Source organism: Bombus pascuorum, chromosome 2, assembly GCF_905332965.1.
Source record: "Bombus pascuorum chromosome 2, iyBomPasc1.1, whole genome shotgun sequence".
NCBI classification, from domain to species: domain Eukaryota; kingdom Metazoa; phylum Arthropoda; class Insecta; order Hymenoptera; family Apidae; genus Bombus; species Bombus pascuorum.
Window position 1 is genome coordinate 17,300,223 of NC_083489.1, and position 15,675 is coordinate 17,315,897.

At 35.0% G+C, this 15,675-nt stretch overlaps 1 protein-coding gene across 4 annotated transcripts; it reads right to left on the bottom strand.

The window, feature by feature from the left end:
* Positions 1-55: 55 nt before the first annotated feature.
* LOC132916700 (UDP-N-acetylglucosamine--peptide N-acetylglucosaminyltransferase 110 kDa subunit) lies at positions 56-15,367 on the bottom strand. Of its 4 annotated transcripts, XM_060976938.1 has the most exons (14): positions 15,107-15,367; positions 14,818-15,045; positions 14,269-14,326; positions 11,738-11,888; positions 11,417-11,660; positions 11,179-11,247; positions 7,495-7,691; positions 5,148-5,237; positions 4,902-5,082; positions 4,166-4,768; positions 3,563-4,077; positions 2,379-2,832; positions 1,917-2,293; positions 56-1,829 (listed from the first exon to the last, which is right to left on the bottom strand). In XM_060976938.1, the coding sequence occupies exons 3-14, from the start codon at positions 14,273-14,275 to the stop codon at positions 1,637-1,639; spliced, it is 3,081 nt and encodes a 1,026-aa protein (XP_060832921.1). In that variant the 5' UTR covers positions 14,276-14,326; positions 14,818-15,045; positions 15,107-15,367; the 3' UTR covers positions 56-1,636. The 4 variants fall into 4 exon arrangements, with proteins under 4 accessions (XP_060832921.1, XP_060832920.1, XP_060832919.1 ...); XM_060976937.1 differs by lacking the exon at positions 14,269-14,326 and having other exon boundaries at positions 14,818-14,993; XM_060976936.1 differs by lacking the exon at positions 14,269-14,326.
* Positions 15,368-15,675: the final 308 nt, after the last annotated feature.

A 15,675-nucleotide genomic window follows, 5' to 3' on the forward strand; every position in this document is an offset into this window, starting at 1 on the left:
AAAGTGATAGTTAAATTATTTCAACTATGAATTCAATAATAATGAGATAATTCAATAATTTATTGACTTTGGTAAATTTATTTCAATGTTCTTTAAATGTTGAATTAATGTAAATCTACACAAATATGCTATTACCGTCTATAGAAATGAAAGTTTGATATTTGAATTTTACGTTTCACTCTACAGTTGCTATTTCTTGTGTGACGTATTTGTTCGAGCTACATCCGGAATAGTAATTAAGAAACAGAGATTTTTAATGGTTACTTTTACATCTATATGTTCGATGTAAATTGTGCGTAATGGGGACAATTATTCATTATCGAGAATGTGCAATGTTGATAATACACGTAGTGGGCGGATGAGGTCATACATACAATAAATTCAACGAGACGTTACAAGCTGTTCTTCCTACTTATCTTAATTTCTCGAGTTTTAAACAAAATTTATTTCAACTTAAAAATGCACTTTCTTTCTCATTTTATTATAAATTGCATAGAATAATCATGTTTTGAATAAAGATAAGAAATTCAAGCAAGTCCTTCGTTCAAGCATTACCTGTGTTTTTCTATGTGAAACTGGTATATTAAAAGACTGAGTAAAGAATTTCACAAAGAAAAATCAATCTTACTAATCGCATATTCATCAGAACACACTCACAACGTAACAGCCACTTTCTTTCGAATTATATTTTTAATCATTTTTTTTTTATTCTATAGGCGTACATCTCAAAGTTTGCTACAGTCAACGTCTTTCGCTACCTCACACATTTCTTTAATCTTAACTTACGCGCTATCAAACTAAAGCAATAACTAACAATTATCTTTTTAATATTTACATATCTATCTCATTAACCAATTGTATATAATACAACTTGCACTTTTTGCTATCAGCGATTTCTAGCAATAACAGCTTGATGTGAGTAATCCGCTCCTGAACTTTTTTTTTTTTTTTTTTTTTTGTATTTTAATCTTCTTTTACGAGCCAATCGTATTCGAAGTAAACGATGAATATTACTACAATAGCATAAAAAATAATCAAGGGAACATCTTCATATCCTCTTAACATTGTCAACAAACCACGCGTCAGAAAACTTCGAAATAGAGGAAACCGAATAAAAATACTAATACCGACTACATATTTCACGTTAATAATACAAACGTTCATCAGTATACATACAATTGTGTACTTTATACAATGAAAAAAAAAAAGAAATTAGTCTTGTACATAATCCCACTCCAATTCAGGCTACATATGATATTACCAGAAAGATGAACAAAAGGTATAAATACCCGACTATGAGAATTGTATTATATATATAAATAAGGTGAAAGATACGATGGCGTAACGTAATTATTTTTTATGACTCGTATGATACAATCCACAATTTTTTTCTTTTCTTGGGACATCAAATGTTTAATTGAACGTACGCGCATAACGTTATCCTATGTAATCTAAGCTCGATGATTTATCATACAAAACAGTAAATACCAGAATAAACGGAATTTATATGAAAATTATATTTTTGTGAAATAGATTATCGACCATCTATTTCAAATGCTACGTTTTCGAAAAAAGGGGGAGAGAAAAACAGATATGGAATTGAAGTTGTATAGATAAAAACATTCGAGAACCATTTTTAAGATGCAGCTGCTAGTAATTTTTGCATCTCGGTTTTGTCTACTGCTGACACATGATCAGGTTTTTCGCCTCTCGCGAAACGTTCCCACATTTTTTTGTACAGCATTTCCATGCCTACTGCATATAGCTTGCAATTGAATAAAGGACTTTCAGATCTTGCTTTCCATACTTTGGCTCGCGTTGCTTTCAAGCTTAAAAAGAAACAGTTGGTTAATTCATATCGAAACTAATAATAATAAGAACTAAAAAGAACGGATAGAGGAAAACGATTTACTTACTATTCCCTGTCAGTACCCAAACGAATAGCAATATCCTGGTATTCTTGTCGTGTTCGTGCAATCAATTCAGGACATCCCAAAGTATTCAATTGACTAGCAGCAACGCGAGACGCTAACGTTTCACCTGGTAGTGTAACCACCGGAGTTCCGGTCCATAAAACATCCATGCTAGTAGTATGACCATTGCAAAGCGGTGTGTCCAAGCATACGTCGGCTAACTGCCCTCGTCTAACGTGCTCTTCCTTCGCAGCAACATTGCTAAACAAGATCCTACCAGGAGCTAAGCCTAACTGTTGAGCTGTTGCTTGTAAGTTTGGTTCACCAACGGCCGGGAAGCGTAAAAGCCATAATACAGAGTTTGGCACATGTTTTAGAATCTGAAATTTAGTACCGGTATAGAAATATAAAATACGTAATAATTTTAATAGAATAAGTTCGTTACGAAAAAACGAATGAACTTACATGTGCCCACATATGAAGCGTGAGCGGATCAATTTTATACAACTGATTGAAATTGCAATAAACGACTGCATCTTCTGGTAGACCATACTGTTGCCTCGTTGTGATCATAATATTTTGAGGCACTTCTTCACCTGTAGCTGTTTTATTGTTCACTTGCGTAGTGGCCATACCATTTTGAACTACGACACCATTTACGGACATTTGGCATTGTCCAGAAGCAATCATTGTTTCAATAGGTGTAGTGGTTGGCAGCTCTGCAACTTTCAGCGAAATTTCTACTGGTTTGTTTTCAGCGTCCGGTACAACTACTTCGCGAATTTCTTTGACACATGTATTTTCAATCATTGGAGAAAGATCGGTGGCATTTATTACAGCTACGTTATCTGCTACCTTGCCCTTCATATTCAATTTGTCCGTTAAGATGAGACGTTCCTTTAAATGTGGGAACATTTGCCTGGAGAAGAAAATATATAAGATAGAAAAAAATGTTAATTAAATTTCATATATAGTACGTATTTTCTCCATAATTGATCGAAAGCCGGGACTACTCGGCTGTCCTCAGATGAATTTTCATGTACAGGTGTCGATTGTATGTAACAGATACGACCCACCATTTTACCCAACTTAGAGAAAGTCCGCGAGTGGGCTTGATACAAAGAAACATATTGGTTAGACAATCGTAACGTAGCAATAACAACGGAACTTTTTTACTTTCAATCCTTATTGAATAAAGCTTTAACCAATGTAATTGTGAGGCTTTCTTGATTAAAACAAAACTAAGCACGAAATGATTTGAAATATATTTACTTTTTTAATGACATTAACTTATTTTCTTTTTATTATATATACATGTAAATATGATTTAAACTATATCGTGTTTGGTCTCATTTTAATCAGAAAACTTTCAGAAATACGTTAGTAAAATTTTAATTAAAAACAAATTAGTGATAAGAATGTTTCAGCACTAAATAATTAGTATTGTTTTATAGAACTGGAATTGAATTCGATTAAGTTACATTACTAAGCTGTCGAACTTCGTGGTGTGTCAAAGGGAACACTATAGTTTCTTGGGGAGAATTCACTCAGTAGTAGGGATAATGACTAACTCATTGAATTGTGAGAAACATAGTGGCGATCAATTATAAAGAAAATACTATATATAATCGTATATCTTGTAGACTTACTTATGATCTCCAATAAAATACGTGTGTGGCATGTAAGCAAGTTTTTCGCTGTATTGATTAGCAAGTTCCAATGGTGATGTAACTTCATCTGTAATTAAATAATCCATGAAACTAGCTCCTGATGTTCCTGGATATCCAAGCCACATCACTTGAACAGGTGCTGGTCTCAGAGCGAATATTTCATTTCTCGCTCCTTTCGTATATCCATTCATATTTACTAAAATATGAATTCCATCCGCGTTAATACGATCAGCTGCTTTTCCATTGCATGGAATCTGTGATAGATCTACGAAGTGTTCGGCTTCTCTGGCAATCTTTGCTCGAAACGTGGTTCCGTCATCTGCACTGAGGGCATAGCAAAAGATTTCAACATTCTGTCTTTCGTGCAATCCTGGGATTGATTGCATAAGATGACTAGTAGGATGATTTCCAAAGTCTGAGGAGACATATCCAATCTTTAAGCGAGCACCAATCTCACGTGGATACTTGTATGGTTGTTTATGTAGAACATGAATCTGTAATGGATATAAAATCGTCGTGAAACAAACGTATTTGCATTTTTATTGCTTCGGATAAACCGTGTACTTAAAAAATGTCATTTACCTTTTCGATGCAAAGATTTGCATGCCTAGCAGCAATAGCCTTTCTAAATTCATGAGACAACGGATAGAGCATGGAATGGTGTGGATGTACGCTAGGCAACCTATTCTTATCCAGTTGTTCGGCAACAATCGAGACTAATTTCTTCATTCGAGCTTCATAATCAGTCCAGTCGCAAACGATCTGAAGGCAATGCGCTAAGTTACAATATGCATCAGGGAAGTCAGGCTTCAGCTTTAACGCAGTTCGGTATGATTGAATAGCCTCAGGAATGTTTCCAGAATCCTTATGAATCGAAGCTAAATTGGAATGGGCGTCAGCGAAAGCGGGATTAATTTGAATAGCTCTTGTATAGCATTGAAGAGCTCCTTGTATATCTTGCATTTCTTTCAGAGTATTGCCCATGTTCGAGTACGCATCCGCGAAAGTTGGCTGAATACGAATAGCCTCCTTGTAATGCATTAGTGCTTCATTTAATTTTCCTTGTTGCTGTAACACGGAAGCCAGATTGCTATGAGCTGCGGCAAACTCAGGGAATACTTCAAGCGCTTTCAGATATAATCGAGTTGCTTCTTCGATGTATCCTTGTTCACGTTTTATGTTGGCCTAGAATGCAGAATACATCGAATAATAAAGAGAAGAAACGTAATAATAATAAAAATTAAAGACAGAAACGCGTTATACGTTATTGTCTTGTTCATTAAGCCTTCCCACGGAATTTGAATATAAATATAAGTACCAGATTATTAAGGGAATCGGCATGTGAGGGGCAGAGGCGAAGAGCCGTATTATAGCAATCCTCAGCCTCGACCACTTGTCCCTTTTCCTTGAGCGCATTCGCCAAATTGCAGTAAGCATCTGGGAAATTCGGCTGTAGTTCAATAGCACGACGGTATGTATCAATCGCCAAATCGATAAGCCTGTAAAACAAAATAAGTTAACGCACGATAAAAAATAAACAAAATAAATTCCCTTTGATGCTTACCCTTGTTCATAGTAGACACACGCCAGATTTCCATGTACGACTGCATTGTTAGGGCTGAGATTCAAAGCACGCAGATAAGCAGCTACAGCTCTGTTACAAACAGAAAATTCATATGTCGTTAAAATTCATCACACAACGAAAGAGAACATTTAGGTCGTTTTCTGAACGAACGGACGATGAATCACAATTTAATCGATTCCAATTGAATCAATAGAGCCGCATCAAAGTATACGTGGAATTGTACAGAAAGTTCTTTGTTGGTTTCGGTTTGGTAACAATGGTTGGTGATACCACACCCGACGACACACGGTCTTTGGATAAATTGCACACGTGCCGCGCACACCGCTATACGGTGACGTGTCACGCCGGTAACGCTATACAAAAAATAGTCATAAATTAACCTTTTCACGTTATATTTAATCCACGAGATACATCCACGGGTTGAGGATCGTGAGAGAGCTCGTTCTAATTGCACGCGTAACGAGGGTGCGATCGTGGTCGAGGGCGAGATCACTGTATACACGACAACACACTGGTAGTCCATTCCTTCTCCATTTCCATATCTCAATAAATTAATTTGTCTGCGTGTGTGTGTTTATGTGTGTGCGTGTATGTATTTTTTAAATATCAATAAACAAAATCAACAACTTCCTCGATAGATCGTAGACACGATACCACGAGCAGCTTTCCGCCGTGAAACTCGCCACGAGCTACGCGTTTTTGGCATATCCGTTAAGAACTTATACACCCTCCCACGGAGAATAAAAGGGGTACTCTCTCCCTCGTGGGGGCGGAGCGATCCTTGAAATCGATAGTTGCCCTCCAGTTTCTCCCGCTATTGTGCGTAACTGGAATTGAGATTCCAAGGATTCCGAACGCTCGTAAATAAGAAAATCCAGCTCGTATTCCGGTGGTAATTTCGCATCTGTTGCCAAGCAAGCCCCATTCTCTTTCTCCGTTAAAAGGCTGCATGGATACGTACGTATGACAAGGAGGTCGAGATTCTTGGAAGACGAACAGGACATGAATTCGCGACATGTGTAAATTATCTTTATGCTTATTTATACATCGATTTTACGTATTATCGTTATTTCTTTTTCATTAAATTTTTAAATGTAAATATCTTTCGGTAAGAATCGATGATATCTCAAATATCGTAATAAATACCGAAAATCCAGAATAAATGGATCGTTTTCAAATTTACATATACTGCATAACATTACCAAAATAATAGAAAAGAATGAAAGCTGTAAACACACCTAAGAAATTAGGAATTCACGTAATGCACGAGTGAAGGTTGCCAGCGGACATCGCTCTGGAGAAACAAAGGACGATGAACTTCAAAGGACGCTGTATGAATATCGATTCGGTGTTTACACGTCGGCTCATGCGCTTTGCTCACGAATTCTTGGTAAACGTGTTTCAGAAACAGAAAACATGTGAAATCTTCCGACCTCGTTCGTCTCTTTTAGTGCGTCAAAAGTAAAAATAGAGCACATTTCGTTCGAACATGAAACATTTCCGTACCGAAAATACAGCAAAGAACTTTCGTAAAAACAGTCCCATTATATTGGCACAAAAATATATTGTTTGACTTATGACTCTTCAATTAATGTAACAGTATTGAACATTAAAGGAATAACTATAAGTCAGATTTTTTTAGCACAGACTTTATAAAACGACGTCTATGAGAAATTGAGGAGACGACGATTGATCAAACTGTGCATTTTAAATTATTGTAGGAGCCGATGAAAAATGAGGAAAAGGTTTTATGAGAATCGAACCTAGGGTCTCCGGCTGGTAGGCCGGCACTCTAACCCTATTGCTAAGACGTATTCCCACGTTCCTCTTTCTTATTATACATCTTACTGTGAAATTTTGTATTGTCATATTATAATAATAAAAGAAAAAAATTTTTATATAATTTTCATATAAATCTACTCGCATATCGAATGATTTTTATTTTCTTGCTGAATATGGTCGTTTCAAGTACTATCGACCGAGAAATTAAACGTTTCAATTACAAGTTTTAAAAATACTAGTATTTCAAAGCAATATCACAAGTTATAAAATTATTGTTACTAACGCAGAATTATGAATAAATATTCTAACTCTATGTATTGCCAACAATTGTTGCATTATTTTGCCGTTTAAACCAGTTCTGTCTAGTATCACGCGTTAGTTCTAAATTCTATCTAATCAACAAATTGTTATGAAAAATGTCATATATATTAATATCCTATTTGAACATGCAAGTATCTACCTTATTTCAAATAAAATGCTAATTCAAACGTTCTAACGAAATGTACGAATATAGAGCCGTTAGAAATCAATGATTTAATCTCACCTATCAAAGATTCTAGCCTCTTTGAGTACATTGCCAAGATTGATGTAGGCGTCCAGGAAATTTGGATCCAAAGCAACGGCCTTCTCAAAGTGATGGATCGCCAACCAAATCTCGCCTTGAGCGTTGAATACACAGCCAAGATTACTCCATGCGACTGCAAAGTCTGGACGCGTTTCAATCGCCTTTAGATAGCAAGCCTATAGACATAAACAGAGGATCAGAGAAGATGTTCCCATACTGTCAGAGACGCGCCGCGCGCTTTGCCCGGCCTCTCCTCGCCGCGCCGCAGCTTTCACACATTTCACCACCTTCGAGAAATTTCAGGGAATAAAATTATCTCTTCATACCTTCGTCCTCTCTGTCTTGCTTCATTGCCTCCTTTTTCATTGTTCTACATCCCTTTACTTCGAATAATTCTTAATGCAAATCATCCGCGCCAAGTATTTTGTTCGTAACAGAATTGATATAAATACCTTTAAGAATCAATTGTATTCAATTTTACGTGATAAATTTTATCACGTTTATCGATTGCGCGATTATTTCTTTATTACATACTCAATATTCATTATTAGCGATCGATATTCGATGAAAGAATAGAAATTTCGTTTGTGATAAAGAAAAATTTGATAAATGCTTGGACGTTTGATAATTTTACGCGATTTTGTATCTTGGTGCATTTAATGACATGTAAAATGCATAAGCTGACGCTAACGCGAGAGCGATTGATGGATCGAAAGTTAATTAAAAAGAACCTTTCGATTTGTAAGATTTGCTTTAGCTTGGGATATGACTTCTTTCGAAGAAAAACGAGAAAGAATCAGAAACAGAGAGAACGAGACCCATTTTGCAAATCATACAATGTGTAGTGGATTGGAATCTAGTGTGAAAACAGGAGAAAAGGATTTAGGTGCGCGCTAGAAACGTCATCGTAGAAAATAAGCGATACGGGTGTCATGTCTCGTGTCTATCGATTCTCCGGAATGCGTCCGGTGGACTCGACAGCACGTAGTACGCCCCTCGCCATTGTTACTTCAGTTCTGCTCAATTCACTTGGCCAATTCACCTCCAACATTGTCCATTCTCAGTCGACGAGCTTAAACAAACATTGTTCTTCATTACCCATATATTCCCTTGATCAACATTTACCATCAATTAAATTTATATTATCGTTTATCCCTAGGAAAATATTTGGCGAAAATCTTCTTTATATGACGACGCTCCTAAGGGTCAAGCAGGGATGTGCATCGCGCGTGCCGAGAGGCGGGCTGCATTGTTATAAAAAACAGAGTAATCCGTACCTAAACAATAAGTAAAAAGGGCATTTACAGTCGGCCGATCTCTATGGGAAGCGGTAAAGAGAGGCTGGATGATAGAAACGAATAGGATTCGTAGCATCGGGATAACTGGATATGGATAGAAACGTTGAAGTTGGATGAGCTTTAACAGAGGATTCTCGTTTCAATGGAGAAACAGAAATGAGTCGTTCATAAGATCTTCATCCGTATTTCCGTGCTTCCGTATCTGCAATCGCATACGAACGTCGTAAACACAGATGCTGCTAAACCTTTCTATCCCGAGTTAAAATGATCCAACTTTCAATCTCTTTCGAAACAGCGGAGCCAATTGGTCTGATGGAATGTTCAGAGATCGGCCTTGGGAATTACTTTACCTGCAGTGTACCCTTTGGTAGGTTGACGGTAGGTACGGCTCGCAAGTTCTCATAATAAACTTAGACCGAGAGACAGTGTGTTACTGAATAACCAGATTCAGATTCACCCTTTGACGAAGGAACCCATGGTAACCGACCAATCACATTGCTCCGACTTCCCCTCCTAGAGTTGATCATCCCATCCACAACAACAATACAGCTGCGTTAATGTCTCTTCACTGATACTCTTCGCCTCAACTTTGTCTTTTTAATTTTTTTATCTTTTTTTTATATTTTCTTTTCTTTTTTAAATACGTATACAGAGGAACCTAGTTATGCGTGCCGCTGAAAGACACGCTTCGCTGAGCTCGTCAGCCACCATATTATAATCGTGCAAATCTTATCCCAGTTCCTCGATATCGATCGTTAACAATTACATTGAAAATAGATTCCCCAATTAACAAGAAAGAAAGAACAAATTAAATCACCTTATATAAAGTACAATAAACGTCTTAATCTCGATCCCAATACATTAACGATGTTTTAAAAAATTATAAAGACCACGAATGAATGTGTACGTCGCTTTTTATAGGTATATTTTATAGGTAGCAAGAAAGATAAATTTGAAAAACCATTTTCCTGTTAAAATCAACTTTCATTTTATAGTCCCATAGACCAGTAGTTCGAACCGATATCATTCTGTAAATGTAATATTATTGGTGGCAAAACGTACTAAGCGAAAAACGAACAAGTGAACTAGAGAGCGCTTAAGAACGACAGGAAATTCAACGGAAGGCTTTTCTCTTTGCTGCAGTAAGTTCTGTCGATGAGTTTGATTGCAGAAAGTACAAAATATTAAATAGACACCAATGGATAATCAATGTAGATAAAGCAAAATTGTCAGCAATTTATACTGTCTGCAATTATTTCTACTCGTCGACTATCGCCGCGCCGCGCTGCTATTATGAAGTAGACCACTTGACTTATTTATTTTTCTGTGTATCATTGGAACGAATGAAACTTGTGGGAGTCGAAAAAGTCCCGTGAGTTTCCAAATTAAAAAATATTTTGATGCACAAACGGCTTACATAGATTCATAAAAAATTATCAATTCTTTATATTAGACATTACGATAGGTGTAGAACTGGTCAAGTGATCTCGCGCAATTATCATTGTACACACAACTTGTTTACTTTTAAAATTGGAAAGAGTAGAGATAGTGGAAAAGAAAGGTCGCATTTGTCCACGTATATGTAACGGATCAGTATACCTAAAGTAAATACACATTCAGAATGAGCTGAATCAAATGAGATGAGCTTAAATGCTACATTCGCGCGCTGCTGATCCTATTGTAGCTTGTAAGAAAAAAAACTAATATCTTTTATTTAATCAATAATAAAAAAAGATATTGCTGTAATAGGATCGGCAAGTTAAACTTTGCAATAACACCAAGTAAAGAAATTTTGTTGTTACTCTTATCAGTGTTATTCCAAAACGCGCAATGCGAAGAGGGATTCTATATAGTTTTCAGCTAATTTTAACTTAAACCCTCATGCTGCGTTTGATGTCTTGAAAAGAACATTATTTTGTACCGAGCATCTTTGTTGATTCTTGATAAAAAGACAAATAAAAACAAAGACACCAAACGCAGTGATTAGTTAATTAAATGGAAAAACACGCACAATGGGCAATCTACTACCAAAACTTAAATTTTCTGTTCATGCCTTTTTAAAAGCTAATTCTGATAGTAGGCCACCATGCGTCGCGCACATATCTTTTTTTACCGCAAAGAGAAAGAGCTTTTCGCCTCTAGTATATGGATACCAGTTGTTCCTGGTTATTCTATAGAGCTGCTAACTAGTACTTGCGCACATTTTACGAAATGCATCTGTACCTTGTCAAAAAAAATTGTCAAAATGAGACTGCAGAAGTCAACATCCTAGTATTTGATTGTGGTATTGATGCATCCGAATATGTGCATGTCACGTTAAATTAAGTTAATTTACAACAATGTGTAACAGATAAAGAAAACCTACCTTGGCTTCATCAAGTCTTGCTAATGCTTTCAAAAGATTACCGAGATCGCTTCTCACACAGTAAAGATCCTGTAACATATAAAAACGTAAAATGTATATTGAATAACCCTAAACAAGCAGTAAACAAACAGTTTTTAGAAAATAAGTCAAAACTACATTTGACATAATGTAATAGCATTTAAACTATATGTAAAGGACTAGAAAGAAATATGTATTAATAACAGAGTGGATTTCTCACAGGGTTATATTGTAGAGCAGTTACATATGCTTGAACTGCTTGTTCCATATCTCCTGCAGCTACTAACGCAGCTGCTAGATTGATGTAACCATCAATGAAATCTGGTTTCAATCTAACAGCATGTCGATAGTTTTCCAAAGCTTCCTGTAGTTGGCCACGTTCCTTGTAAACATTTCCAAGATTGCTGTAAGCCTCTGCCAATAACGGATTCTGCTTTATTGCTAAGCTACTGTAATGTGCAGATCTGAAATGCAAGAACAGAAATTTATTAGTACTGTATTTTATTTAAAAGTTACATAATAAGTAGAACAGGTCGCTTACTTTTCTAGCCTTCTACATTGAAAATGGATAGAAGACAACAATAGAAGAACTCCTGTGTTATTTGTTTCTTGCCTCCAGAGTTGCATACAATGTCTTTCTGCATTCTCATAATCTCCTGCCTGATATTCTCTATGAGCAAGTTCCAGTAGCCCTGAAAAAAATTAACTTATGGATATCTAAGTAATCTTAAAAATTATATAAAAATAAAATTTGTCAATATTCACGTAAATATAAAATGCAATAATGTGTAAAATAATAATTTTTACAGAATATAATATTTATCAATTTTTCATGCAAATTTAGTTTATTTTGCACATATTTAAATATATATATATGTATGTATATATCGAACTACAAGTGCTGCTAGTGTATCACTACACCAATAAGAAATATGCATATTGTAGATGATTTACATGGAATATTCCTGTTTGAAAAACGTCTGGGTACTTAATACTATCTACTGCATATAAAAAAAATAAACTAATACCTATTAACTTAAGTGTTTTTATGACACTATCTTAACTTCAAAGTGCTACTTCATATTGTAAACTTCACAAAAGTTTACATAAATAAAATATACCTATACACGCGCGCAAAATAAAATATATCAATTTGTTTAGCCGATTTTTTGGAAACTTAAAATAGCATGAAAAAAGAAAGTAGAAAGTAAAAAATACGAACAATAAGAGTCAACTGCAACGTTAATGGTTTGATTATCAGTGATTGCAATTAGCTCTTTGCCTTGTGTATCTTGTGTAACAACTAGAAGATTCTGTCCATTTTGCCACTCGACGGTTCCATTACAAACGTCATCCGAACTATTGACCACGTTTCCAATTATGCCGGTCGAATTTTTTATTACGTTTTCTTTCTTCTCTGCCAGTCTTATACTCATTTTGTCCACGAAATTATTCCAAATGCGTTATTCTCTACTTCCCAATTCCGATACGCACACTGTTTTCACACAATCACCTCTGATTCAATTTCGAGACTTTTCCACGTTTCAATATTGGTAACTCAATTTTTTTCTTCGGTAGTGTCTGCTAGCTGATTCTAAATTAATTTTATCCTTCAGATTCACTTTCTTTATGCATACTATTCCTCCGTTATTTCAAACAGTGCAACAGTACCTATTATTTCCTCGTTTCTGTACACACTGTGAACTCTGTGTTTCTATACAAGTTACGCTTTGGCCAGGTTATCCCCGGTCTCCGATAGACCAAGAAGCAACCTGATTGGTCAACTCGATGACTATGGCGGACTCCTGCATCGCTGGGTAAAATCAGGAGATGGGGGTAAGGAAGACACCCGGTTCAACACCGTAGATATTATGCTTGGTGCCCCATGATTTTCACCTTCTACATTTTGTCTCTTGCGTTTGGTAATTTTGCTTTTTTATCATTGCTGATATAACTAATAAACGTTTATAGAGTCAATGTTAAGTTATTTTTAGTAACGAAAACGCGAACTATCTGAACCAACTAATAAATTTATTTTATCGGTTTTGCTAATTTTACCCTTGTTACAATCTTTCTATTAATGAAAAGAAGTATCGAATATATATGAAAATATGGTTACATATATTATACAAAAAAACATATAAAAAAACATATAATACGTTTCAATTTAAAACATTTTACTTATCAATAATAACTAGTAATAATCAGAAAATCAACGCAAAATCTAATAAAGAGCAGAAAATTTGTATTTTCAATTTATGAACGAAACCAAACTTCTTCACATGTAATCAACTTTTACTAAAAATTATTTTTATAATGTCATGGATATATCCGAATGTAAAAACGTAAAAAATTCGGTAACTCCTAAGGCGCGTGTACATAGTACGCGGCTGGGAGCACACAAAGAAATTACAATAGTGGTTCTCAATCTGTATAAATAAGACTGACTTTTGAAATCGATTGCCTATTTTTAATAACAAAATTTACATCTCAAAGGTCAAAGTAACTTTTGTAATATTGCAATATCGATTCTTGAAACTTCGTACAGAAAATTCAACAAAAAGTATAACTTACGTTTGTTGAAGTCGAAACACATCGAAACACAATTTAAGATTTAAAATAATATTGATTCTAGAGAGGGAAAGAAAATAGAGATATCATGAAATTTTGATATATGAATTGATACAGCAACCAAACGTTTAATTGCAAAATTATTATACTAACTAGCAAAAAAGAACCACTGGCGCTATACGAAGGGACGGTCATCCCCACTCTTTCGAACGGAAAGCAGATGGTATAGGTACCGATACCGAGTGGAATATTCCACCGTCACTTGATGAAGCGGAAACAGCGACTGAAGAGTAAGAGGGAAGAGTAGTTAGCTTAAGAAAGAATAGGCTTCTAAACAGGAGAAAATCATACACAAACAACGACAGAATAATAATGCTTCGATTCGTAAAGAAAGTAAAATGAATTCTAAAATTACCGAATAATGTTAAAGGCAGCAATAATATATACATACATATATCATAATAAATTTCTGATAGATTTGTAGAAAAGGAGAATATATACCTGCCATAGATTTATTAGGTTCCCGCTTATATGACGTTTTCTATTTTTTATTATACACCTATAAATATCATCTGCACATAGTTATGTATATACCTCTGTTTTATGTTATTACAGCACATTGCGATAAATTAAATGATGTATAAAATACATATATCATGCACATATATTAAACGAAATATTGATGATAATTATGTTTCTCTACTAATGTACAATTTTGTTCGGTATTTTTTTCTTAATTAAAATTTAATTCCGGTCAGATTATTAAGATTAACCAAATCACGGACATATCGTGGAAAAGCTAACAAATTATATCAATACATTAAATAAATGGATAAATAAAATACATATCACTAAATAAATCTTTATAATCTCTACTTGCCGATATTAATATTTAGCAGAAATTTGTATGATATACTTTTAGTAACACGAATCAGAACATTTCAAAATCAATATCTGCAAACTCATTATCCATCTGATCGGACACCTCGTGAATACAATTTTGATTGTGAAAATGGAATGGTACGTAGTTAAAATCGTTTGACTACGTACCAACTGTCGAAAGCTGTTGTATCTCGTTCATCTTGAGAATGACACTGGTGCCTGCGATTTGTTGATGATTCTGCTGCTGTTGCTGCTGTGGCTGCTGCTGTGCTTGCATGATGACGACCACCATAAAAAATGATACATGAACAAGAACGGCGTAAGAATTTGGTAATCAAGGGCCACTGTTCTTGCCAAAATCCAGTATCAAAATCGAAAGTTGTATGTAAATCAAATCTGAAAATGACTTTTTACTTTCCGAAAAACGGAAACAAAAACAGGTATGTGCGGCACTTACATTGGTATACACTAGCGCGATCTTGTAGCGTGCGCCATTATGGATTTTCAAGCACTTTACTTAAACTGAGAATTACTAGACAATATGCAAATCACATAAAAGACAAATTATATAATGGTCAATTATTTTGTTACTCAAAAATATTTTTCTACAAGTTTTTATCACAATAGCCGAGTTCTTCACAAACGACGGCTTGTCAATGCTATAATAACTCGAACCACGAACGTAATACAGTCTGATACGAAAAACCAATCGATGAACGTATTCCGAGTTAGAGACTCGTTCCGTTCTACGCGCGGGAAATACGTCATATTAATATAACCGATAATCAACTTATGCACACGCGGCTATTGTATTTCACGAACCCTGCAAATTCTTAATGTAAAAATCGTTTTTGATTGATAGAACTATTATAATATATGCCTTACATGTCATACAACGTAAGAAAATTTGATGTATAGCTCAAATTAGGATTAATTAATAATCGCGTGAAATTTTTTAGTATAATAACAGTTCGAATTAAAAATTCTTGTTCGAAAATATAATCAATGAAACAAAATATCAAATAT

Excerpts from the sequence above, each read along its gene's own strand:
- LOC132916700 (XM_060976935.1), bottom strand. The coding sequence starts at position 12,632 with ATGAGTATAAGACTGGCAGAGAAGAAAGAAAACGTAATAAAAAATTCG. Across the intron at positions 11,248-11,416 it reads CTGCTCTACAATATAACCCT|GATCTTTACTGTGTGAGAAG; the intron begins GTGAGAAATCCA and ends TATATGTTACAG. Across the intron at positions 4,769-4,901 it reads CCGATTCCCTTAATAATCTG|GCCAACATAAAACGTGAACA; the intron begins GTACTTATATTT and ends TCTGCATTCTAG.